The sequence below is a fragment of the Cyprinus carpio genome, chromosome A23, assembly GCF_018340385.1.
Source record: "Cyprinus carpio isolate SPL01 chromosome A23, ASM1834038v1, whole genome shotgun sequence".
Lineage (NCBI taxonomy): Eukaryota > Metazoa > Chordata > Actinopteri > Cypriniformes > Cyprinidae > Cyprinus > Cyprinus carpio.
Window position 1 is genome coordinate 12810227 of NC_056594.1, and position 27884 is coordinate 12838110.

Here is a 27884-nt window from a genome sequence, read left to right on the forward strand (position 1 = left end):
CGACCCGCTCATGAAATTCTGCGGGACTCTGACAAGAGCCTGACTGGAGTTTCTGTGTGATACCTGTTTTACCACTCAGTCCTCAATAATTAGCGTAACTAAATGCCCTGAAGGAAGCTATTTAGTGGGCATGCAAATGATTCCTCAAATAGGATATTTAGGCTATTTATAGCCTCCCCGTAATATTTAGTCTAGTCATTATCAAAACCGGTCAGTATTTAATTTCAATTCATAAACAGTCCATTTTAACTGCCTGCAAAATGTATGATTTCAACATAATCTAAAGTTTTTTTTTTTATTCTCAAGATTGCAAGTAGTCAAAAAGGTGCTCTTGTAATTACAGCTCATCACTTCACGAAGCATCGCCCATTTGTGAGTCACAGGCTGCTGCTCTAATTTCTGAAGGGTGGAGAAGCGCAGTGTTCTTGCAGTGATTGGTAAATAGCAGCGCTCTATCAGGCCAATCCAAATGTGAACATCATAAGTGTACACTCAGGGAGTGGTGAGCCTGCGTCATACCTTCAGCTTTCCTTCTCACTCCTAATCTGGTTTTGGATAAGTACTTTATTGTCTGTTGACTAAGTGGGAAAATCCAATGGGAAAGGTGCTACCGTAAAGCGGAACTTTTTGATCATACACCGCGGATTAATTGACAGGGAACAGGGATTATTCAACAGGGAAAGCAGCCGAGGAAAAGTTACAGAAGATTTTCATGGATATTTTATTTTAGCAAAAAATAAATAAATAAAATTTTTCCACCGAAATATCATCCCCGGGCTGTCCGTCTTCCTTGAGAGGGGAGCGCTTGATGTCTGGGTGTCCGCGGTATGTCTGAGCGCTACACGATCCTTCACTCACTCACGAGACAGGACGAGACGAGATGAGACAGCAGGTGCTCGCGCTCAGCGCGCTCGTGTTTCTCTGTGTACCTCAGCCAGGAACTCCACAAACACAAGAAGGTATACAAGTGTTTTAATCTCGTTTTAATTATATGTATAAACTTTAAATTGCGTTATAAGAGACTCTTGCGAATTACTATAGAAAATGTCGTTGTCTAGATAAACAATTCATCATGTGAGTATAAAAATTAACGGGTCATTTGATATCCTTGTCATGGTTTATGTCCCTTATTACCTCCTGGGTTTAGCTCCTTTCCACCTGTTTAAATTGAATGATTTGATCCACCTATAAACTAGTTAGTGTAATCTCTACTGTTTATGTTTACACTATTTATCTGTATAAGGAAAGCAGGTATGATTGGTCACACGTTTTATATCACCTTTTTGCTGCTCATTTAAATAGTCCTGTGCTGTGGCAAATGCATTTTTAAAAGCACTTTGTAGTCATTAATACTCAAATAATAGAAGTGCCATATAGGCCTATGTTTTGCACGAATTTTAGCACTTTCTAAAGTCCAAGCCGCCTTTGACCATGACCCTATGCTTTTAAAATAAATTATCCTAAAAGGTGTTTAGTTGAAGCATTTTGGGTTCCCCAAAGCACCTTTCAGTGAACATTTTTTTTTCTGCATTTTTAATAATAAAGAACATTTTTCCATTTTAAAGTACCTTTGTGCAAAGTAAAGTTTCCATTAACTTTTATTTCAAGAGTGATCAGAAATTAATTGTATGTGAAAATTAGCAAGGGTGTATGAATGATTTGAGAACGGATGTATTACAGTAGGAATTTGTGTACTGAGTAATAATAATAGGAAATGCTTGTTCTTTTAAATTACCCTCAACTATAAACTGTTGCATGGTTGTGAGTCATGTTGACTTTATATATTGACACTCTTGAAATAATTAAACCAGCTTCTATTTAAACAGCTTCAGATCAAAAGTCTCTTTTCCCCTCAGTAACTCTTTCCACAGAACATTAGCTTTAAGAACTATGATTCCTGTGATGGTCAACCCCAATCTCTTACTTTTGCCGCCAATCGCATTACGTCACTGAGCTGAACAGAACAAGGTGTGTGACTATAGTGCCATATCATAAACTGCTCTTTAATAACTCCTTTACAACCATGGCTTCAAAGTTCAGCCTCTTTTAAGCTTGCAAGAAGTTTGATAGGAAGGACTGGACTAAGTTAATAATGTAATCCCTTCCGGTGAAAGGAAGACTGGGAAGATTTCGAATGGTTGACATCTGCACTGACCTAAAAAAGCTCTCTTGATCGTGCAATATCAAATATTAATAAGATGTGTTTAGACAAAGCCTTTTTGTTTTGAAAAGTGAAATGTATCACTTCATTTAACAGATTTCCTACTAAAAAGAATGAAAGAAACTATGCATACTTCCCACTAACCGCCAGTGGACTCTGATTCGGATCAGTCTGTACATGCAGAAGTTGACGTGAATAGGTGTGGATGTGTGTTCTGGAAGTTGTCTTTTTTGTCTCACGTCGGCTCTTATTTCAGTTTGACACTAGTGCTACTTTCATTTCTTTCTCCAAGTGTGTACTAATCTATCTTTGCTTTCCCTCATGGATTCTTCCATTCACCCTTCTTCTTCTTTTTTTTCTCTTGTTCTACCTGTCATACATGCTCAGTCCCCGCCCTGACTTAAGCTGTTAATGCTCTTTGAACTATAATCATTGTGCGCTGCTGGATTCTATTGTATGTTCCATAGAGGCCTCTGCTCTCTATCTGTGGTGCTGTTGACTTAAGATTACTTATGTGAATGAACAGGATTCCATAAGTGTGTGTGTGTGTGTGTGTGTGTGTGTGTGTGTGTGTGTGTGTGTGTGTGTGTATTAATATGCATATGCTATCTAGACAATACCTGATATAACTGCAAATATAAAATCTTTAAAAAATAGTCATGTGGGTGTTCACACCTTTACACGTGCATGTCTGCATAGCCTTTTGTATAATGTTGTTTCTCAGATTTCATTTCATCATACTGGATAGATAATAGGGATGCACTGATTAAAATTCTGGCCAGTACAATAAGTATGCAATGTTGTGGCAGGTAAATATTAAAAAACCTCTACTAAATTGTCTAAGAAATTATTTTATCCATGTTGTGATGCTTAATACAATTAATGCATTACAATATTATAATGTACAGTATGAAACACGGATAACTATTGATTTTGAGATCTGCTCAAGAATGTAATGCCAAAAAAAGAAGTGGAAAGTCTTAAAAACAGCTCTTTAAGAAAAAGTCAAAAGGCACATTTTTTTTTAGATTTAAGAGAGAGGGAGAGAGAGAGAAAGAGAAGAAAAGGGTTTAGACCCATGAATAAACTTAGGCTTTACACATCATGATGTTATGCCCTTTCTTTTTTTACATCTTGAGTTTTTTTTTTTTTTTTTTAACATCTGTGAGATTATGAGTACATCTATTTGGCCTTTCCAATATCTTGCACACACTTTTGTAAATGAATTTTGTTGGTAAACATGAATATGCACGCCTATTGATGGGCCATTGCAGCATGAAAAAATAATCTTTTTTTTTTTATCTGAAAGTTTCAAGTAAAATGAATGTTTTGTTTGAACACTTTCTAGAGTAATATTAATTTTGTTTTGTAAATATGTCATATGTAATAAATATGTACCTGACCCAGAAATGCAAGAACTGTACAGTATGCAGATTTTTGGAATGCATTATGTGGGTTAAAATAGCACTTAAAAATAGCAAAAGTCATCTAAAATTTAAGAATATGCAGAAAAGAGAATCTTCCATTTAAATGTCTAATATTTGTCAATAAATATCCAAAATCAACTGCTGCCAATCAAAAGTCACCTTATAGTCCCTATAAACTGTGCACAGTTTTAGTCCCAAAAAATTGTACATACATTCAAACTCGACTGATAAAACCACTTGAGCCAATATATAACTTGTATTGCAGAAACTAGAAATAAAAGGCCATATTTATAGATATAACATCATTTAAGATATTAACAAAGTGCGTCCATTGTGAATTTGCTCTTTTATCTAAGACAAACATGCAGAATTTGCATGCAGAATAGTGCAGATGTGTAACAGAAACCCATGTGACAGCACTTCCTGTAAGCGGCACATTTTTATGCATTCCCATAACACATGCTACTATAACTTGTCCCCTCCAGGCTCATTCCTGTGACTATCAGACGGGCAGGCGAGTGCGTTTGACTGCTGTAGTTGTAAAGTCACTCAGTGGTGTGGTTGTACACATTTTGGGGTGCAATAACGTATAGAATGGAGCCCTGTAGAGGACAGCGGCCACTTTTAGATTATGTCCTTATGTCCCCCTCTCCGGACTCCCCCTCCTCTTGATAGAGTACTACGCTCACACTCATCCTATTGTCTGGTTGTATGATCTCAGCCCTGCACACACACACAGAACCACTGTCAATCACAACTACACATTAACAGAGCCACACATTTATAACTAAGTGACAACACTGCGCTTTGTTCATTAATAATGCCTCTCTAGATCTCATAGCCAGATTCAGCCTTAAGCCCCAGACATGCAGCTGAGCATTACATTCTGCCAGCCTCGAGAATATACCATTCAACCCCTCGCAAAATACGCCCGCAATGCACACTAGGTTCCCTTGGCTCTCAGGCAGTTTCCAGCTCCCACCATTTAAAGATTTTTTTGTTCTTCCTGAGTGTTCTTTGCACACAATTAATATTTTATAGCAAGGCTATGATGGATGGGTTTATAGAATGTGAACGCATGCAGGTTCACCAGCCAGAACTTGCTGTGTTTGTTTTACAATGTCATTTTCAAGTCCTTCTATGTTCTTAAAGGAATTTTCCAAGTCAATTTCACGCCCCATTGACATATTTGTGGCTGGCTCCTCCTAAGGGCTGATTTGCTAAATTGTGCTCTACAAAAGCAAAATGCCGTAACTACAGATTTTGTCAAAACTGAGTTAAGAAATTGGGTCTCTGTGATCTGTGTTGTGATGGACAGGTTTGACTCAGATTCTTAGAAAACACACTGTAGAAATTGATATCAAATCAATCTAAATTAAAAAAAAAAAAAAATGTGATGCCATTTTCTCGGGATAGTTTGTTTTGTCTTTTTAGAGCAAAACTTGCTCAACTGTAAATGTAGCTCACATAAGATTTTTACAGCAGAATTTGTGAATTCGGATGCCTTAACAATAACTTCACATTTTTTCAGAATATTTGTATAACCAAGATAAAAATGTTATTCAAAAATTAAAAAACTGGATGTTTTAAACCTTTTCCAAATGTTCAAAAATAATGTTGTCTTCATTTAACGTTATGGGACTGTTAGGAAAACATTCTTATAACATAAAACTGTTAATGCCTGTTCACACCAAAGATGATAATTATAATGATAACTATAACTAAAAAGTAGGGCTGTGCAATATTGAAGAAAAATGCGATATGTGATACCTTGTTAAAAAAATGTGATACGTGATACAATATTGCTTGTGTGTAAAATCAATTTCAGTTATGTTTTAAAATATTTAAAAATAAAAATGATATAACCAATTTATTTCACAAAATAATCACTATAACTTCTGACCAGCAGTGTTTTAGCATTAGCCAGAAAAAATAAATCACAACATAAAAAATAATGTCACAAATCAGAAAATGTCATTTTAACATCAATGTGAACATAAAAAAAAAAGAATGACACTATTTACATTTTATATCAATGTAACTTTGCTTTCCATACAGTTTACAGTACTTCTTCATATACCACAGCAAAAACTATAGTCTGAGAAAGTTCAAACACGATTAAATGCAACTGAACAGTCAGTAAAAAGAAAAAAATTATGAAATTCATAATTTACAAGCAGATTAATAAACAGTAGTATTAACAGGTACAGAAATTTAAGTGTAAAATAACACTGTATAGTGTTCACTGTAAATATATATATATATATATATATATATATATATATATATATATATATATATATTATATATCTATATATATGTATATATATATATTATATATATATATATATATATATATATAGTAGCACGTATTTATAGGCTGCTATTCCTTTAAATCCGACTGCACGGATCCAGTATAATGATACACATCCGATTTCTTTCTCAGCTGTATACATTCATTTAACACCTAAACGACTGCGTTTACGAGAATGATCATCGAGACGGGTATTATTGACTTAATTCTGTGTGTATGTGTCTGTTCAAACATAAGGAGGAGATGCGGAAGACAAATCAACCCGGTGTTCACACGCTGTCTGAAACGCGTCTGTGTGTGTGTGCGTGCGCTTTGCACGTGTGCGGCAGAACTGAAGAGATGCTGTGCGAGATGCGGCTTGTGTGCGCGCGCTTTAGGTGTGAGTCAGACAGCAAGACGAGACGGCATAGAGTTGTTTTCTGCAACTTATTGCACTTAACTCTTTTTAACTTCAAGCAATTCTCTGCTATATGCGTCAAACTAAAACTTTGACCTTTTACAACATTTTGCTTTAGGTAGCCTATTATTAAAATGATTCAGATATCACACACCCTTGCAATATGCATATTGCGATATTTACATTTGCGATATTTCCATAATTTCGATATATCGGGCGGCCCTACTAAAAAGTTTTAATAATCCTTCTAAATCTAATTCTATGACAATGTTTAAGTCCACACCACATCTGTACCGATAACGTCAGAGGAACAATATCACTGAATTCACTTTTGATTTTCCAGCTGATAAACGATAAAAACTTTGACAGCAGAATCAGAATCCACCTGACATTAAAGAGCTTGAATATTTAAAGCTGCAAATGACAGAACTGCAGTGTGAAATAATTATAAACAGAACGATATTGTCTGTTGGAGTGTCTGCCAATTTAGTTTTTGTTGTAATTATCTTTATAGATATCATTCTTGGTGTGAACAGGCCTTTAGCTGGATGACTTCCAATCTCTCTTCATTTTTTTACAGACTGAAGTTGAGTTTTACTAAAACAAAAGCTGTACTGAATTTAACCTGGAGTATTCTTGATATAACTTGAACATAGCCAAGATTAGTTTATCATCATGTCTAACGAGACCAGAATTTTAAAACTGTTGCAGTGCATGCTGGGTAGCCTCAAATGCCACAGTATAAAAAGTGATAAACAGACTGTCAGTTAAGTAATGTGCTCATGATGAACAATCCTCTGTAATGCCTCTCTGCAGATGCACTGCAGTCCACTCAAGAGTTATGGCTTAAGGGTCACGGAGACCTTATGTATTGTATGGGTGGGGTGAAGGGAGAGAGAGACTTTTCTATCAGTTGTCATGTCTCTCTGTCATCTCGGGCCAATAACCCTAGATTCCAACTCTGTCTGAAGCTGTTTCCCACTATTATGTTCATCTCTTTTTAAGTCTGTTTGGGGACTTTCAGTTGTCTTGTACTACATGCTGACCTGCATCTTCTTGGCAACCTCTGACCTTGCCCTCATTATGTAAATGACCTTGTGTTGTGGCCACTGCATGAAGTCTTTGTGTGCGCTGTGAGTGGATTCCTTGTTTGGAACTGTCCACTTTTAAAATGACTAAATTTGTGTACTATATTTGTGCTTCTTCTGCATCTTGCAAGAACAGTCTAATATATTTGTGCTATTTACAAATAGATGATCAAACAGACAATTCAACTGATCAGTGATTTACAAAAGATTATCAGCCTATATATATAAATGGGTTATCACAAAGAAGTATTCTGGGCTATTTACTACTTAATATGTCTATCAACAGCATAATTTAATTCAGCTTTTGGTTTGTAAATGGAAAATGCATGAAGAGTAATCAGGGGCTTAAGATAACCAGAGGCCCCTGTGCTACAGCATTACAGTAGGCCCCCTACCCTTGATATTTTTTTTTTTTTTTTTAGCTTCCTGACAATTATTTATATCCAATTTAGAATTTTTTTCTTGTTGACATGCCAGTTAACTTTTACAGCACTGTTCTGCTTAAAATATAAGTAATTATGCAAATTCACTCTTTGCCAGAAGGTGGCGCTTGTGGAGCATCAGAATTATAGCCTTTACATAGAGTAAACACTGTTATTACAGACATTATACAAAGGCAATATGAAAAGAAAATGCCATCAAAACTTTCCTGGCCGAAATGTGAGTTTACAGGTATGATTTAAACACCATAAATTACACAAAATATTCATTATTCCTCATTAGTAGATTGAAACAATCACTTGGCAAGGGCTGCAATGACATTATTCTTTGTAATAAATATACTGATCAAAATTTTGTGGTCAGTAAGATTTTAAATGTTTTAGAAAGAAGTATCTTATGCTCAACAGTGATGCCAAAGCTGAATTTTCAGCTGCCATTTCTCCAGTCTTCAGTGTCTCATGATACTTCAGAAATCACATAATAAGCTGATTTGCTTAAAAAAAAAAAAAAACATTTCTTATTATTATCAATGCTGAAAAAAGTTGTGCTGATTAATATTTTTGTGGAAACTGTGATACATTTTTTCAGGATTTTGTGATAAATAAAAAGTTCAAAAGAACCACATTTATTTGAAACAAAATCATTTTGTAACATTATAAATATCTTTACTGTCACTTTTGATCGATTTAATTCATCCTAGCAAAATCAAAGAACTCATAAAATCATAAAAAGCATAATTAGATAGATCTAATTATTTTCTTTCCCCACCAGTTTGCACGGGCACCAAGAATGCTCTGAGCTCCACAGGCACCCCTGTACAACACTACAACAACCTGAAGGAGCGCTACACTGGATGTGAGATCGTCATGGGCAACCTTGAGATCACACAGATGGAGAGTGACCTCGACTTCTCCTTTCTTGGAGTAAGATAATTTTTTATACATATATAATGGTTGATTTGGCCATAAGATAAAAAAAATCTTATGTTATGCTTCTCTTTCAGAGTATCCGAGAGGTCACAGGCTACATCCTCATTGCTATGAACCAGTTCAGCAGGTTGCCGCTGGACCAGCTCAGAGTGATTCGTGGCAGCAGCCTGTATGAGAAGGAATGGGCCCTTTCGGTCTTCCATAATTTTGATAGTCACAGTGGCCTGGAAAATCTGGGCCTCACCAACCTCACAGGTGAGATGAAATGTGATTTAAAAGAATCAAAATGTAAAAGTGACAGATGTCACATTGAGTCCAGAAATAAGTCATTTGTCCAAACTGAACATGAAACTGACATGCAACGTGCCACTGCAGAAACAGAAACAAAATGTCCTGCTACTCATTGGTTGTGAATAGTGATAGGACAAAAAAAATTGGTGATGGATTTATTTTGAAACAATTTTCCCTCAAAAACTATTTTGTAATCCAGTAATCATTTTTACAATGTGGAAGAGATTTTATCACTAGGATCATAAATGCTTCCTCATAATTTCTTTCTGTAAAGCATTTATGACCCATGTCTTGTAAAGCTACCTTCTCAAAACAAAAGGATGTGACAGTGTGACTTAACAGCAGTGACTTGAGGAAATGTGTAGGAGTGTTTAGGAATCTGGCACATTTGCAAAAAAAATGCTATACAGACAGCTTCTCAAAAGAGCTTGAGCTTGGATGAAGTGTGTCTGTGTGTTTTGTAGGTCACATCATTCAAACTCTATCAGATGACTTGTTCAGACTCATCTGAGATGTTAGTAAAGGTGCACAGAAGGGACACATACTATGTCTTCTGTGTTAGCTGAGCAGTATCTCACTTATTTGCAGATCTTCTGAGACATTTACAAGAACTAGAACAACCCCTATTTAATTCTCTCTTGACACTAAACTGAAACTTAAAATAACTCTTCACACTCAGTATAGTACAGTTAATAGACAATACTTTAGAAAAGCACAAACAGGTGCTTGTTCCCCCTCTAGTGACGAACTGCTGCTACTTGGAGAGCGCCGAGCCGCTGTGTGTATATGTGCCACCATCTTCTATACATCACCTGTTCTGCCTTAAATGAATCAGACTTTCTTGATTGTATACACAGAGATCTTGGAAGGAGGAGTACAGATTGTCCATAACAGGAATCTCAGTTATGCTCCATGGATCAACTGGCGGGACATTGTCAGAGACAGTGGCGCTCGCATCCAGATCCAGGATAATGGAAGAAGAGGTTTGTACATTCACACCTTGATTGGGTGGTTACTTTTTATTTATTTATTTTTTTTGTGAGGAACAGTCACTTGAATATTATGTTCAAGAACCAATGGGATTACATGCTAATGATGTCAATGTTTAAAAATAGTTTTTAACAAAAGAATGAGATAAAATGAGACAGTACTGGGTCAGAACCAAATGAGGGTCTGGTACTGATGACAAAATGTTAATTTTTGGGAGAACTATCCCTGTAATTTCAGTTATTTAGATCACTGACCTCTCTGTGTTTCATAGGATCCTGTGATTCTGCGTGTGGAGAGTTCTGCTGGGGTCCACATAAAGATCAGTGCCAGAAATGTGAGTAGCTAATTTCTTTAAAAAAAATCTCACTGACCCCAAATTTGTGAACTATAGTGTATCTTGTGTGATACTGTGCAGTTTGTATTAATAATAAATATCCTACTGTTATACAAAACCATACTAAGGTAATTTGTCTGTGTATTTCAGTGACAAAAACAGTGTGTGCGCCTCAGTGTCATGGCCACTGTTTCGGGACCAACCCTAATGAGTGCTGCCACACAGAGTGTGCAGGAGGCTGCATTGGACCAAGAGACACAGACTGCTTTGTGAGTACTAGCACCATTGCCATTATACTCTAATTGCTCAAGATCTGCCACATCCATTGTAAGAGGCGAATATAATGAAAACAAAACAAAGCATTATAACAAACTTTTCTCAGGGTTTTGAATCTGATACTCTCCCAACAGGCCTGTCGACATGTCAATCACTCAGACGCCTGCGTCCCTCACTGCCCTTGGCCTCTGGTGTATAACCGACAGACCTTTCAGCTGGAGCCCAACTCTGAAGCCATGTATCAGTACGGTTCCATCTGCGTACCCAAATGTCCCGGTGAGTTATGTGCCATTATACTCAGATTACCACAGAGGAGAGACTTACTAAAGCATGAGCCAGAAAATAAATAACCAGTTTCTGGGAAAATGGTGGCTTCGTGGATAAAGATCTAGGATTGTAATTTAAAGATAGCTGGTTTGAAACCTGGTGGAAATGATGTATAATTTAGTTAATTATTGTAAATTAACTGTAAATAAACTCTGGGAGCATTCAGCGAGAGATTTAGATGATGTGGCTCATTGACAGTGCATCAGAACTGCACTGACGTATCCGTGGAAGACCATGAACAACATGGTAAACATGGCACAAGTTTAAATAAATGCCAGATTTGAATGGTGCTACACCATTCCCCTCACTGTGTTGTACTTTTAGATTAAATTTGTGGCTGGAGAGTCCAGAATTAACACTTGCCAAACACCATCTGCGTTGGCGTAAATAAAACACAGGAAAGGTTACTGGTGCAACATAATACATGGTTTTTAACCACAATGTAAGATTGCTAGTCTTGAACAACATCAAGAGATACCAAAAGAATACTAAAGAAAAGGGACTTTACCTTTCCATTAAAAGCATATTCAGAAAGTCACAGCGACTGGCCTGCAAAGCCGCGACACACAACCTCCACGGGCCAACACTTGGCTTTCCAGCCTTTCCTTTGGCAGTTGCTCCTCAGTTCCTTATACTTTTCTCTTTTCTGCTCAAATGCCTCCTCCATCCGCTCTTCCCATGGTACAGTGAGCTCAAGCATCGGAACGTTCTTTAGTGAATCTGACCACAGCACAATGTCAGGCCGCAAAGTAGTCTCTGTGATGCGAGAAGGAAACCTCAGCTTCTTTCCCAGGTCTGCTTCCATCCTCCAGTGCTGTGTAGTAAAGAGTAGCTCAGTTGCCTTTTGATGTTCTCTAGATGGTCTTGCTCCCTCTTTGACAATGTGAATGGCATTACTGCTCAGTCCTGTCCTCCAGCAGATGTTAAGAGTGTTGCTGATGGCTTCTGCTATCATCCTGAGGACATGATTGTGCCGCCACCGATAGAGACTGTCAGCGAGAGCTCTATTACAGCAACTTAGGATATGTTCAAGTATGCCAATTCCCCAGCGATGCAAATTAGATTGACATAAACTGCCTTGATAAGAAATTTGATACTCTTTGAATCCATTCTCTCTCTCTCTCTCTCTCTCTCTCTCTCTCTCTCTCTCTCTCTATATATATATATATATATATATATATATATATACATACATACATACATACACACACACACATATATATATATTCTTTAAAAGTCTTTAAAATACATATAGTTTTTAATATGAATTATTTTTATTTATGGAAATTTTAAGTATATTTATTATTTTTATATCTAACTTATGCAACATGAACAAATCAAATCACTGTCACTTACCATCCGAAGTATATACAGAAAGTCACAGAATCAAAAAAACAAATAACCACTAAACATTTCCTTTTTCAGAATATATAATTTAAATATTTTCTATTTATAGAAATGTTATGTATATGTATGTATTTTTAAAGATATTTTAATAGAAATTATGCAAAATACACTTTCATGGCAGGTGGCTCTTCTTTGAGAACTGTATTTGTATATGTTACTGTAAAAATGGTAGTTTACAAAGCACATTAAAGATAATAGAGAATCTCATAGCTCTCTTAAGATACATAATGAAGAGTGCGATGTGACGAATGGATGCCCTTTTCCTTGTATTTTTTTTTTTCAGGACACTTTATTGTGGATGGCAGTGCATGTGTGAGCAGTTGCCCTCCTGGTAAAAAAGAAAAAAAGAAAAATGGCATTAAGCAATGTGAACCTTGCATTGGCCTGTGCCCCAAAGGTAAAGTGTCCATCTAACCATTATTTACTTTTCTGGACCACAGCAGCTGAATGCAGTGTATGCTTAAGAGTCTTGAATAAGAGACAATTAGTTTGGTGTCATGTGGTCCCTCAGATTTTTTCTCTTTCTCTGTGTAGTATGTGAGGGAACGGGAGCAAGTCATAGACAGACAGTGGACTCCAGTAACATAGACAGCTTTATCAACTGTACCAAGATCCAAGGAAGTCTACATTTTCTGATCTTAGGTATCAAAGGGTAAGACACACACATAAACACTCTTTAATAAGCTCTTTCAGACTTGAACAACACTGTGCCAGAAACAGTCAGTGCCATATCCCAGACCTTGTAATGTCACTGAAATCTTTAATTAGGCTTTTACTTGTGATTCACGGGCTATTTTTCAGTTTAGGTTTTTTCACTGTCTTCAACAGCATTTCACATATTATTAACTGATGAATAAACAGAGCTGATTGATGAGCAGCCACAGGGAGTCCATTATTGAAATTGTTTATGCTAATATCCACACTGTTCTTATTCTGCAGAGACGTCTATCTTAACATACCACCTCTGGAGCCTGAAAAACTCAAAGTGTTTAACACTGTCAGAGAAATTACTGGTATGCTAATTATTTTAGGCTTAAACTGATTGCTCTCTGTTCATGTTCTTGTTGCTGTAGTTTTTGTTACGTCATTCTGCGTCACGTTGTGACTCAGCGGTGTGTGTGTGATTTGTAGGAATTTTGAACATTCAGTCTTGGCCCGATGAACTCAGCGATCTGTCTGTTTTCTCCAGTCTCACTACCATTCAGGGAAGATCTCTACACAAGTAAGACTGAGAGTGTGTAGGAGTATGTGCTTTATATACAGTATGTTCGCAGCATCCAATATTAACTTTTTGCCACACATGCACACACACATTTTTATGAACATTTTTTACTGGCCATGAAAATGTATATACTGCAGTATTGTTATTCCAAAAAGATGTGCTTTTTTTACTTTAAAACAGAATCATGCAACGTTCGGGGTCAGATTTTTCAAATGTAATTGAAAGAAGTGTCTAATGCTCACCAAGACTGCATATTTGATTTAAAAAAAAAACAGTAAAAACAGTAGTATTGTGAAATATATTTATATTATGCTTATATTAAATAAAATGTAATTCATTCATGTGATGGCAAAGCTGAATTTTCAGCATCCTTACTCCAGTCTTCAGTGTTACATGGTCCTTCAGAAATCATTTTAATATGTTGATTTGGTGCTCAAGAAACATTTCTTGTGGTCAGCACTGTTGAAAACGGCTTAATTTTTTTTTGTTTAAAAGTTCAAAAGACTGGAATTTATTTGAAATAGAATTCTTGTAAATCTAGAAACATTATGTCTTTACTGTCACATGATCAGTTTTTTGATCAGTTTAATGCATCCTTGATGACTAAAAGTATTAATTTATTTAAAAAAATTAAAAAATCTGATCCCAAACTTTTAAACAGCAATGTATAGATCAGACAATATTGAATATCTAATTGTTTACATTCATTTTACAGCCATCAAATGCTCTCAGAAGTAAAACTTTCTCAAAATAAATGAGTTTCAAAAAGTAAATAATTCTCAAAATAAATGTCCATTTTTCATAATGTAAATTATAATATTGATGCCTACATTTACTTGAAGCATTTAAAAAGATTGATTTTAGTTTTTAGTATTTTATTGTATATCTATTTGTTTAGACAAAATGATATAGAATTTTTCATTCATCAGTTGTCACTGTAAATTTGGACCCTGTGTGTGTGTGTGCATATGCAGGACATCAGTCATTATTTTGTGTGTCATATCCCAGTTACATCCCATGTTTATTTAATCTTTAATGTGTTTGTCTCTCCAGTGTTTTAATGCTTTTTAATCTTGCAGTGTTTAACATTGTTTGTGCGTCTCACCATTGCTGTTGTTTTTTTGTGTTCATATGTTACTCCCCTCATTCTCCACATGTGCTTATGTCTGTCCCGCAGCCCCAAGAGGTATGTACTCCCTGCAACCTGCAAAACTAACTGTCTGAAAACCTGTATTTCTGTACTGCTCTCTCTCTCTCAATCACATGCACAAACATTGTCTTTTTCCTGCTGTGGGTTCCGAGTAATGTCGACAGTATTCCTGATGGGTTGGAAATGTTTCCGTTAAGGATAAGAGGGGCATGTATGAGCAAATATTCAGGGTCATGAGTGGTTCATCTGCTTACGTTTTATGATCTGTCACGGGTGCTTATATTTAAGTTCTCAAGGGAAATCACTGTGGATCTGTCCCTTCCTTTGTTCATTCTCTCTTATGTGCTCCAATTTGTCATTCATTTCATCCTTTCCATTAGGCCCTTCTCTTTGTTGGTGATGAAGATTTCCTCCCTCACGTCTCTGGGACTGCATTCCTTGCATGAGATCAGCGATGGCAGTGTGTACATCACTCAAAATAAAAACCTGTGTTACCATCACACCATTGACTGGAGCCAGATCGTCACCGGTAACCGCGATAATGACATCAAGGACAACAAACCCCAGATTAAGTGTGGTAAATTAAGTTTCCCCCTAACAGGAGAATGCATACTACTTGTTTCACATATGTATGTTATTATTTTGTCGTCCATCATTAACTTGTACACAAACAATATTTTGCTTTGCATGTCTGTGTTCATGTAAACAGAGGAAGAGGGCCATGTGTGCGACCCACTGTGCTCAGTAGCAGGATGTTGGGGCCCGGGGCCTGAGCAGTGTTTGTCGTGCAGAAACCACAGTCGGCGTGGCACCTGTGTATCCCACTGCAACCTCTACTCTGGGTCAGTGTGTTTTGTAGATTTACTATAAGTTTATTGAAAGTTGGGTCAGTGTCTGAAGGACTCTGTGTGTCCACAGAGAGCCACGGGAGTTTGCAGCACCGAACGGAGAGTGCCTTGCTTGTCACCCTGAGTGTTTACCCAAAAATGGGAAACAAACATGCCAAGGAAAAGTATGCAACACTTTTACTTAGCCTTTTCATTCTTTAATTTTGTCCACGGGGCCCATTTTATTGTCTTTATCATTGTTATTTTCTTTCATTTAAATAAAACCAAAAGAAAATATTTTTATTTCAATAACAAATAATATACATATTAAATTAAATTAAATTAAATTAAATTAAATAAATATTTAAATTAAATATTTAAATTAAATTAAGTTAAATTAAATTAAATTAAATTAAATTAAATTAAATAAATTAAATTAAATTAAATTAAATTAAATATTAAATTAAATTAAATTAAATTAAATTAAATTAAATTAAAACAAATTAAAAAAAAAATTAAATAAAGTTAAATTAAATTAAATATATTAAATTAAATTAAATTAAATTAAATTAAATTAAATTAAATTAAATTAAATTAAATTGTGATTCTCAAGTCATTTTATAACATTTGGGGCCCCATAGCTTTCTCCCTCTTCCATCTTTATAGATTTTATGTATCAGTCAGTAAATCCGTTTTAGGCATGAAGCAACTCTTTTAAAAACTTGAAAGGTCATATACAAGTTTCTGTTCCTATGCACAAGCCATACCCTAGCTTTTGTAGTATATATTAGTTAGATTTTACCCCACTTAGAGGAAAATAGCTCAGATTTTTCCCGGCTTAGATCTGCTGTTCATGTGGCATGTTTTCTTAAACTTTATGATGTCCAAGTCTTTGTTTTTACCAGTGCCTATTTGACACATTTTTAATCAACCTCTCACATCTTTCTTACTGTGTATGAGAGTGCTAGAGGTTGTTATAATTATGATGTGAACAAAACTATTTCACGGTAAAAAAAAATCCAACCCACTCACTCTCTGTGTAATGTCTGCATGTTCGCTTGATTACAGTAACCTGCCAGACAGGCTTTGCAGGCTCTTTGCTTCAGAACTGTTCATTGTGCAATACATCACTTTTAACAGTGATTTAATAAAAGAAATTCATGCAAACTGTTTGTCTTAGCGCAGATGCTTAGTGACCGGAATATTTGTTCTACTAATAAATAACTTATATAAGTTTGTCTTTTTTCTTTTTTTGTGCATCAGGGTGCTGATCAGTGTGTAGCATGTTCGAAACTGATGGATGGCCCTCACTGCGTTTCTACTTGTCCTAATGGAGTGAACGGGGAAAAGGGTCAGACCATTTTTAAATATCCAAATGCAGAAGGTCATTGTAAGCCCTGTCACCTCAAAACAAAAATAAATTAAAACACACTAAAACGAAACTAAAGTGTCAAAACAGATGTCAATTCCAACTGATCATTAATCCTAGATTATTTTGTTCCTTCACCAGATATTCACTGGTGGTTATTTTGTTCCTTCACCAGATGCACAGGCCCTGCACTCACAAACTGTATAGAGGTTGACAGACTTGTGAACAGGTTAGTAGTGCCCTCTTCTGGTTACAATTAGACAGTACATACCTTGTCAGATGTAACTCGGATGTAAATATGAATTATGTTTTCCTTAACCAAACACCTTCCTAATAGTTCTCAGATCGCAGGTATAGCGGTTGCTGTGTTTGCTGGTATCCTCGTGCTCCTGGCACTGTTTGTGCTTGGTATGCTGTATCACAGAGGCCTGGCCATCCGCCGCAAAAGAGCACTAAGAAGGTACCTGGAGAGTGGTGAGGTGAGCCATTTTGTCCGCTTAAATACAATGCTCTTCACTTAACCTACATGAAAGTAAAAATAAGGCTCCATGCATTTTTAAAATACAGTGATTTATCTTTACAATCAATGGGCCGGTTTCATAGACAGGGTTTAGCCTAAACCAGGATTAGGCCATAGTTCAATTAGGACATTTAAGTAATTTTTACAAACATGCCTTAGAAAAAAGCATTACTGGTGTGCATCTTAAGACAAAACAAAGGCACTGACATGTTTTAAGATCAGTCAGTGCAAGTTTCTTTCAGTTGAAACAGCTCAGATTTACATTTTAGTCTAGGACTAAGTTTAAGCCTTGTCTGTGAAACCGGGGTTAAATATAATAGGTAAGTAAGACTTTTAAAAAAATGAATTCATGCTTTTGTAACATTTTACAAAAAGGTTTCATTTGTTAACTTTAGTTAACCACATTAGTAAACAGGAACTAAAAATTATTAATACATAGCATTTATTAATCATATTAAATATTTGTTACATTAGATAACTTCCACATAACAAAAATTAACATAAACAAACAAAAAAATAAACATTAAAAAAAATTAATAAATAACAAATAAAAATAAAAACTAATAAATGTAAAAATGCATTGTTCATTGTTAGAGCTTGTTTGTTAATACATTAATCAGTGTTAAAAATTAGAATTTAATGTAAAGTGTACCATTACGTTTATTAAGGACATATTAAATTGATCAAAAGTGACTGTAAAGTAATAGTAAAGGAGTAAAAAGCAATTGCCTTAAAAAGAAAATGTCTTATATTATTAAATATTAAGCAGCACAACTGTTTTCAACATTGATCATAAAAAGAAATGTTTCTTGTACAACAAGTCAGCATATCAGAATGATTTCTGAAGGATCATGTGACACTAAAGACTGGACTGACTGGCTGCTGAAAATTTTGCTTTGCCATCAAAGGAATACATTTTATTAAAAATATATTAAAATAGAAAATATTCCACAATATTACTGTTTGTATTGTATTTTTAATCAAATAAATGCAGCTTTGCTGAGCATAAGAGATTTATTTCGAAAAATATCAAAAACAAACCTTAAAGGCCCCAAACATTTGTACATAAACAGTAGCAAAGCTTGTCTAGTGATACAGAATTAATATAGTATTGTATTAATACTGAGTAACTAACTGAGTAAACATTGCCTCCATAATGTATTTGTGATAATCAGACATTTTTAACTGCCATAGTTTCCAAAAACTGTTGATAGCCACTGTACTTCATTGGTTATCTATATTATATGATGCAAATTTCCTCCTGTTTCCACACAGAGCATGGAGCCGCTGGATCCAGGAGAGAAGGGGACAAAAGTGCACGCTCGCATCCTAAAACCACAAGAGCTGCGAAAGTGCAAACTTCTGGGCTATGGAGTCTTTGGCACTGTGAATAAGGTTGGAATGACTCACACATTAACTTTGCCTTTGCTCAATTCAATCTTGAACTGAGTAACTTGTTTTCTGAACTGTGATTTTATTCTCAGGGCTTTTGGATTCCTGAAGGAGACTCTGTAAAAATCCCTGTGGCTATAAAGACCATCCAAGACCGCAGTGGCCGGCAGAGCTTCACAGAGATTACTGATGTGAGACATTAGCTTGCAATAATGTACACTCATGCATACGTTGCTTCACACCTTCAGAGTGATTTTTCACCTGTCTGCAGCACATGCTTGCAATGGGAAGCCTGGATCACCCGTATATAGTGCGTCACCTTGGGATCTGTCTGGGGACGAGTCTGCAGCTGGTCACCCAGCTCAGTCCTCACGGATCCCTGCTGCAACACCTTCGCCAACACAAAGACAGTCTGGATCCTCAGCGTCTGCTCAACTGGTGTGTGCAGATCGCAAAGGTGAGATGACTGAGATGAGAAATAGTATGTAACACAAAACGTATTGGTACATAATGTTTATACACAACATCTGTATCTGTATGTATCTTTAGGGAATGTATTATCTTGAGGAGCACTGCATAGCCCACAGGAACCTCGCTGCACGCAACGTGCTACTCAAGAGTGAATACATAGTACAGATCTCAGACTTTGGGGTGGTAGACCTGCTGTATCCAGATGATAAGAAATATGTGTACAGTGAACATAAGGTAATTTACAGATTAAACTTCTGAAATAAGATATATACACTACTGTTGGGTTTGGGGTTGGTACAATATTTTTTGTTGAGTCCTTTAGGCTCACCAAGGCTGCATTTATGTATTTAAAAACAGTAAAATAGTAATACTGTAACATTATTATAATTTATACAATTTTTTTACTTTTTAAAAATTTTATATATTTTTTAAAATGCAATTTTTGATGGCAAAGCTGAATTTTCAGCAGCCTTTATTCCAGTCTTCAGTGTCACATGATCCTTCAAAAATCATTCTAAAATGCTTATATCTTATTATTATCAATGTTGAAAACCGTTCTCCTCTTTTTTTTTTTTTTTTTTTATAAATATTTTTGGGGAAACCGTATATATATATATGTATATATATATATATATATATATATATATATATATATATATATATATATTATGTTAAAAAGTTATTTTTATGAGAAATAAGTGTAATTAAAAAGCATCATCTGTTAATGATGTTTAAAGATGTTTAAAGATGGTCTGTTTTTCAGATGCCAATAAAATGGATGGCATTAGAGAGCATCCTCTTCAGAAGATACACTCATCAGAGTGATGTGTGGAGCTACGGTGAGTCTCAGTGCAGTTGAATATCAAGTGTTTGATTTAGTTTAGTAGTTTGAAGTTCTTCTTATTTATTCCAGGGGTGACTGTATGGGAGATGATGTCATATGGAGCCGAGCCATATGCATCCATGCATCCTCATGATGTTCCAGGTCTGTTGGAGAAAGGAGAGCGACTGGCTCAACCACAAATCTGCACCATAGACGTCTACATGGTCATGGTCAAGTGTAAGGCAGATGCTTGACACATTTGGGAAACATTTAATGATTTTATAAATCTTTATAAAAGCACTGAACATTTTTATAAACACATTTTTAACTAGGGATGCACAATATAAGATTTTCCAATATGATGATATTTTTCAAATAATTTTGCTCGAAAGCCAATGTCGATACAGATTTATATTTCCTTTTGTTTTGAAACAAGACCAAGTCTCTCCTGTGCAGAAATTATAGGCAAATTATTTGTAATTTTGGATTAGTTTTGAGCAAAAAAAATGTTTTGTTAGAACTAATAAACATTATTAAAGTTATTCTTTTAATGAGAGTACATTGAAAGCTTTGAAAATAAATATGATATATATATATATAATTTTTTTATTTTTTCAGACAAAAATTAAAAAAGCAATTATGTTTATTGAAGTGGTATTCAGGAACTATGAATAAATTAATTATAATGTATTATAAATAATAATAATAATAATAATAATAATAATAATAATAATAATAATAATAATAATAATAATAATAATAATAATATCACGGCTGTAATAACATCCTAAACAAACAAAAAAGAGATTACCTTAGATAAAGTTTGATTAATATGTACCTATAGTACTGGTCAAAAGTTTGGACACATTACTGTTTTTAATGTTTTTGAAAGAAGTCTCTTTGCTCATCAAGTCTGCATTTATTTGATCAAAAATACTGAAAAAAACTGTAATATTCAGCAAGGATATGTTAAATTGAAGTTATAATAAAAAAAATGATATTGTTATAAAAGATTTCTATTTTTTACATTTTTAAATAACTTTTTTAATCAATAAAAAATCCTGAAAAAGTATCACAGGCTATAAAATAAATATTAAGCAGCACAACAGTTTCTAACATTGATAATAAATCAGCATATTAGAATGATTTCTGAAGGATCATGTGACACTGAAGACTGAAGTAATGATGCTGAAAATTCAGCTTTGTAATCACAGGAATAGATTATAGTTTAAAGTATAGTAAAACAGAAAACCATTATTTTGAATTGTAATAATATTTTACAATATTACTGTGTTTTTGGTTAAATAAATCCAGACTTGATGAGCAGGCCTCTTTCAAAAACATTAAAAATAGTAATGTAAAAATAGTCATTTGTTTCAAGTGCTCTTTACTGGGGGTGGGGGGCATCCAAATGTCTAGATCCGGCCCTGATATCATGCGTCCTTATTTTTAACCCCTCTATCCTCAGGCTGGATGATTGATGAGAATGTAAGGCCTACATTTAAAGAGCTCGCCAGTGAATTTACGAGAATGGCCAGGGATCCACCACGATACCTTGTGGTGAAAGTAAGAAATCAAGATTTTGTTTGAAAATGTTCACTAGCAAGCAGGTTTGTGATTGCTTTTAACATTGATTTCTGTGTCATAATGTAGCCTCCTCAGAGTTGCACTGGTGCAGATGAAAGCCACCAACGATATGTTAAAGGCTCTCATTTAGAGGCAAACTTGGAGGATGATGATGATGATGATGAGGTATTGCAGGATGGGTTTGCTACTCCTCCCCTCCAGCTGTCACCAACTAGAAGTCATTCTCGCCTCCGCATGACCTCCTACAAGGTGAGATGTCTGCAATACACTTCAACAAACATTTCTTTCATGTATACACTACCGTTTACACTAAGTTTGGAATCAGTAAGATTTTTTTTTAATGTTTTTAAAATAAGTCTCTTATGCTCACCAAGGCTGAATTGATTCGATGCAGTAAAAAATACAGTAAAATCAGTAATACTGTGAAATATTATTACATCTTTTCTATTTTTAATATATTTTAAAATTTTATTTATTACTGTGATACAAAGCGGAATTTTCAGCGTCATTATTCCAGGCTTCAGTGTCACATGATCCTTCAGAAATCGTTCTAATATGCAGATTTTTTTTTTCAGGATTCTTTGGTGACTAAAAAGTTAAATAGAACAGCATTTAATTGAAGTCATTTTTTCTCTCTCTTTTCAGGGCACCACAGAACACACAACACTGATAGGCTATCTCCCCATGACCCCAGGGGACGACCCTAGACAGGTCAGCTTTCATATCATGTTGACTTGACTACAGCTATATATAACTTAAGGCTTTCAGCTCAAATAAACTTTTTTAGTATGTCACAATATAAACATGCATTGAATCAGGGGGTTACAGACTTTTTGGTGCCAAGGACCCTCATATATAATCCTCTTGCGAGAAACCCTTTTCATAAAATCTATAGTCAGTTACAGGTCCTTCTCAAAAAATTTGCATATTGTGAAAAAGTTCATTATTTTCCATAATGTAATGATAAAAATTAAACTTTCATATATTTTAGATTCATTGCACACCAACTGAAATATTTCAGGTCTTTTATTGTTTTAATACTGATGATTTTGGCATACAGCTCATGAAAACCCAAAATTCCTATCTCAAAAAATTAGCATATTTCATCCGACCAATAAAAGAAAAGTGTTTTTAATACAAAAAAAAGTCAACCTTCAAATAATTATGTTCAGTTATGCACTCAATACTTGGTCGGGAATCCTTTTGCAGAAATGACTGCTTCAATGCGGCGTGGCATGGAGGCAATCAGCCTGTGGCACTGCTGAGGTGTTATGGGAGGCCCAGAATGCTTCGATAGCGGCCTTAAGCTCATCCAGAGTGTTGGGTCTTGCGTCTCTCAACTTTCTCTTCACAATATCCCACAGATTCTCTATGGGGTTCAGGTCAGGAGAGTTGGCAGGCCAATTGAGCACAGTAATACCATAGTCAGTAAACCATTTACCAGTGGTTTTGGCACTGTGAGCAGGTGCCAGGTCGTGCTGAAAAAACGAAATCTTCATCTCCATAAAGCTTTTCAGCAGATGGAAGCATGAAGTGCTCCAAAATCTCCTGATAGCTAGCTGCATTGACCCTGCCCTTGATAAAAACACAGTGGACCAACACCAGCAGCTGACATGGCACCCCAGACCATCACTGACTGTGGGTACTTGACACTGGACTTCAGGCATTTTGGCATTTCCTTCTCCCCAGTCTTCCTCCAGACTCTGGCACCTTGATTTCCGAATGACATGCAAAATTTGCTTTCATCCGAAAAAAAGTACTTTGGACCACTGAGCAACAGTCCAGTGCTGCTTCTCTGTAGCCCAGGTCAGGCGCTTCTGCCGCTGTTTCTGGTTCAAAAGCACACGCCTGTGCACGGTGGCTCTGGATGTTTCTACTCCAGACTCAGTCCACTGCTTCCGCAGGTCCCCCAAGGTCTGGAATCGGTCCTTCTCCACAATCTTCCTCAGGGTCCGGTGGTCTGCTCACTACCTCATTCTCCGTTTTTTGCCACACTTTTTCCTTCCCACAGACTTCCCACTGAGGTGCCTTGATACAGCACTCTGGGAACAGCCTATTCGTTCAGAAATTTCTTTCTGGGTCTTACCCTCTCGCTTGAGGGTGTCAATGATGGCCTTCTGGACAGCAGTCAGGTCGGCAGTCTTACCCATGATTGCGGTTTTGAGTAATGAACCAGGCTGGGAGTTTTTAAAAGCCTCAGGAATCTTTTGCAGGTGTTTAGAGTTAATTAGTTGATTCAGATGATTAGGTTAATAGCTTGTTTAGAGAACCTTTTCATGATATGCTAATTTTTTGAGATAGGAATTTTGGGTTTTCATGAGCTGTATGCCAAAATCATCAGTATTAAAACAATAAAAGACCTGAAATATTTCAGTTGGTGTGCAATGAATCTAAAAATATATGAAAGTTTAATTTTTTATCATTACATTATGGAAAATAATGAACTTTTATCACCATATGCTAATTTTTTGAGAAGGACCTGTATATATTTTAATGCTTAAAGACTCATTTATACTGTGCAAGGGAAAGTAACATTAATTAATAGGCTTTTTATTACTTATATTATGTTACTATGGGAAAATATTAAGAAATATGATTTAAATTTTGAGAAACATTGGTATTAAAGTGTAATATTAGATCTTTTTTGACAGTTAACTGTGACAGTCCTCAAAAAAAAAAATATATATTCTTCTTATTTTTTTTTTTTGTATGGACCCTTGTTTGAAATCCACATCATTAGGTCACATTAGAAGACAGAATGTGAAGTGATCTCTTTGTATTGTTCCCACACAGATGAGAGCCCAGAGGAGGAAGATGGGTTCAGTGAGGACAGAGTCAGAGTGCTCAGAGGGTAGGGGGACCATGGTGGACATTGAAATGGCTGGACTTATATCTCAAACAGGTAGTCTGCGCAGAGGTCGCAGCCGTATGGACAGTGCCTACATGTCCAACGGCGTGTCTGTGGCCTCAGACCCGTTTTCCCCTGGTCTGGAGGGTGTAGACGAGGACCATTATGGATATGTGTTGCCCGCAGAGAAAGGTAAACCAATACTGCACTTGCAGTTTATGTTTAGTCATTAGTGAGACTCAAATGCATGGCATTTTTATCAGACATATCTTCTCGTTTAGCTTCCAGAAGCACTGTTCCTTATGGAAGGACATCCAGAAAACAGAACATCCCGCCACCGAAAACAGAAATACAAGAGTATGAGCTAATGAACAAACAGCCCCCTCAGCTTTCTACTTCACCCACAGACAGCACTGATGGTTCATCAGCACTGAGCAGCCCATCCACCCCTGCTGACTCAACACAAACCGAACATTCAGATAAGGGCGCTAGTCCGTCTGAAGGAGAAAGCGTAGAGTCTGCTGCTGCTGCTTGTGATTACGGTCTGGTTGGAACAGTAATATGTACTGATGAGAACCAGTCAGAGAGCAGCCCTGTAGAGGAAGAGCCACCACAAGAAGTGGTGGTTGAGTATGAATACATGGACATACGTACAGACATACATCAGCGAAACAGTCCCGCGAGCAGTCCAGAAGAGGTGGAGAGTGACGGCAGAGAAGCGATTTACCAAAATGTAAGTGCAAGACATAGGCCTAAGGAGAATGAGGATTCTGATCTTACTACACGGCGCAGTGAATATGTGGACATGGAGGCATCTGGGATAACTGACTCTGAGGACAGAGATCAGGCTGATTATCAGAACTTTCCGGTAAAGGGAAGACCTGTTGTGGGAGAGGAGCCACAAAAGACTGGTCTCAGATCCTACATAAAAGTGTGTGCTGGAGTGGAGGCGCAAAACACTTCATTTGACAACCCGGACTACTGGCACAGCAGACTGTTCCACAAGCAGGATGCCGTTTGCACATGATTATTGACTTCAGCTGACTATCATAAACAATGTGATGGATCAGAGGTGAAAACAGAATGGACTGCTAAACCCAACGAGTTTCTAAGGACGTATATCTACCATGTGTTCAGTATTTGAACATATAAATTTATGCTAATGTGTCAACAAAATATTGTACTTTATTAAAGTATAAAATCACTTGTCTTGTTGAAGATTGGCCTACCTCCAATTGTTTGTTTAACTCCTGTGGTTTTGTATAGATTTATGTTTGTTTTTTAAGACGATTATCTTTGTGTACTCAATGAGGAACAAGCCTTTTTGGAAAAAAAAAACAAATACTTATTGTACATTGATTTTTCTCTATCAGTAAAAGCAATCTTTCAAGTTTATTGTCTCCCATACATAATTGTTATTATTATGTGAAAATATTTAGCTGTCACCAATGTTTTGTCAAACTAGAGTAGGACATTATATTGAAAAAATATTTTAATCAAAAGTGTAAAAAAAAAAAAAATATATAATATATATATATATATATATATAATGTATGTATGTATCTATATATATATATATATATATATATATATATATATATATATATATATATATATATTTACGAAAACAGAAGCGTTTTAATGGCTGTTTAAAAGCAATTTAAAGGCGAATAATAATATGTGTTTGAAAATATTTGGTGGTGTAAATGACAGTTGTGAAAATTTATTGATAAGGCTACTATAATGTTAATATTACATTTACATTTACATTTAATCATTTAGCAGACGCTTTTATCCAAAGCGACTTACAGATGAGAACAGTAGAAACAATCAGATCAACGAGAGAACAACAATGGTATACAAGTGCTATGACAAGTCTCAGTTAGTCTAATACAGAACACGTAGCCAGGGTTTTTTTTTTTTTTTTTTTTTTTTTTTGAATATGATAGACAAAAAAAGAAAAGGTAAGTACTAGTATTAGTTGGTTAAGTGCAGGCAAAAAAGATGAGTCTTTAGATGTTTTTTAAAAATGAGTCAAGACTCAGCTGTTCGAATTGAGTCGGGAGAATTCCACCAGCTGGGAGCAGTCCAGGAAAAAGCCCGTGAGAGTGATTTTGAACCTCTTTGGGATGGCACCACAAGACGTCGTTCACTTGCAGAGCGCAAACTTCTGGAGGGCCGCATAAGACTGAACTAGTGAGTTTAGGTATGTTGGCGCCGTGCCAGTGGTCGTCTTGTAGGCAAGCATCATACCTTGATTTGATGCGAACTGGTAGCCAGTGTAACCTGATGAGGAGAGGAGTCATGAGCTGTTTTTGGCTCATTGAAGACAACCCTCGCTGCTGCATTCTGGATCAGTTGTAGAGGCTTGATAGTACATGCAGGAAGGCCCGCCAGAAGAGCATTACAAATAGTCCAGCCCTGGAGAGAACAAGAGCTTGGACAAAAGTTGGGTGGCTTGCTCTGACAGGAACTGGTCTAATCTTCCTAATGTTTTATAAGGCAAATCTGCAGGACAACAGCAATGGTCTGTGAAGCTTAACTGATGATCCATCACAACTCCTAGGTTTCTGGCTGTCCTGGAAGGAGTTTGGCTGTATAGAGAAGTTGTGATGAAACGATGGGTTAGCTGGAAACCACCAGCAGTTCAGTCTTAGTTAAGGTTGAAAAGGTGATGGTCTTCATCCAGCTAGAAATGTCACTCAGACAGGCTGAAATGCGAGCAACTACCGTCGGTCATCTGGTTGGAATGAGAAGTAGAGTTGAGTGTCATCAGCATAGCATGAAAGCCATGCTTCTGAATGACAGATCCTAATGACGTCATGTAGATGAGCGTCCAAGTACTGAGCCTTGAGGAACCCCAGTAGTAAGTTGTTGTGACTTAGAAACTTCACCCCTCCAAGACACCATGAAGGATCTATCAGAAAGGTAGGAGTTAAGCCACTGGAGAGCGCTATATTATACTATATAGTATAATATAGTGCCACTGGAGAGCGCTATATTATACTATATAGTATAATATAGTGCAAACTAGAGACAAAATAATGGTTTGCAAGTAAATATAAACACTGAACAATGTCTGTGAGACAGATTGTTTCATATTTTATTCATTTACAGGTAAACAGTTAGAAAATAATGACTTAAAACCTCATTTAGATTGTGAAAAAAAATGTTTTTTTGTTATTTTTTTAATTTTTTTAATTTTATGTGCTTACCAGGTTTCTTTTATAAATTATAAAATAGTCTATCACTCATAACAACTCATAATCTTTACATCTTGTCACCTTCAGTTT

The 27884-nt window shown here is 36.0% G+C and overlaps 1 protein-coding gene across 1 annotated transcript; it reads left to right on the top strand.

Annotated features, from left to right (window-relative positions):
• Nucleotides 1–396: 396 nt before the first annotated feature.
• On the top strand, nt 397–25982 carry LOC109104287 (receptor tyrosine-protein kinase erbB-3-like). The gene is made up of 29 exons (XM_042713221.1): nt 397–959; nt 8600–8751; nt 8832–9012; nt 9906–10031; nt 10310–10372; nt 10523–10641; nt 10783–10924; nt 12666–12779; nt 12917–13034; nt 13322–13395; nt 13514–13604; nt 14782–14790; nt 15135–15331; nt 15464–15596; nt 15673–15766; nt 16845–16990; nt 17117–17179; nt 17288–17429; nt 18746–18865; nt 18955–19053; nt 19134–19319; nt 19412–19567; nt 20097–20172; nt 20247–20393; nt 21625–21722; nt 21810–21992; nt 22389–22454; nt 24537–24783; nt 24873–25982. Exons 1-29 carry the CDS (start codon nt 881–883, stop codon nt 25616–25618), a joined length of 4167 nt encoding a protein of 1388 aa, XP_042569155.1. The 5' UTR covers nt 397–880; the 3' UTR covers nt 25619–25982.
• Nucleotides 25983–27884: the final 1902 nt, after the last annotated feature.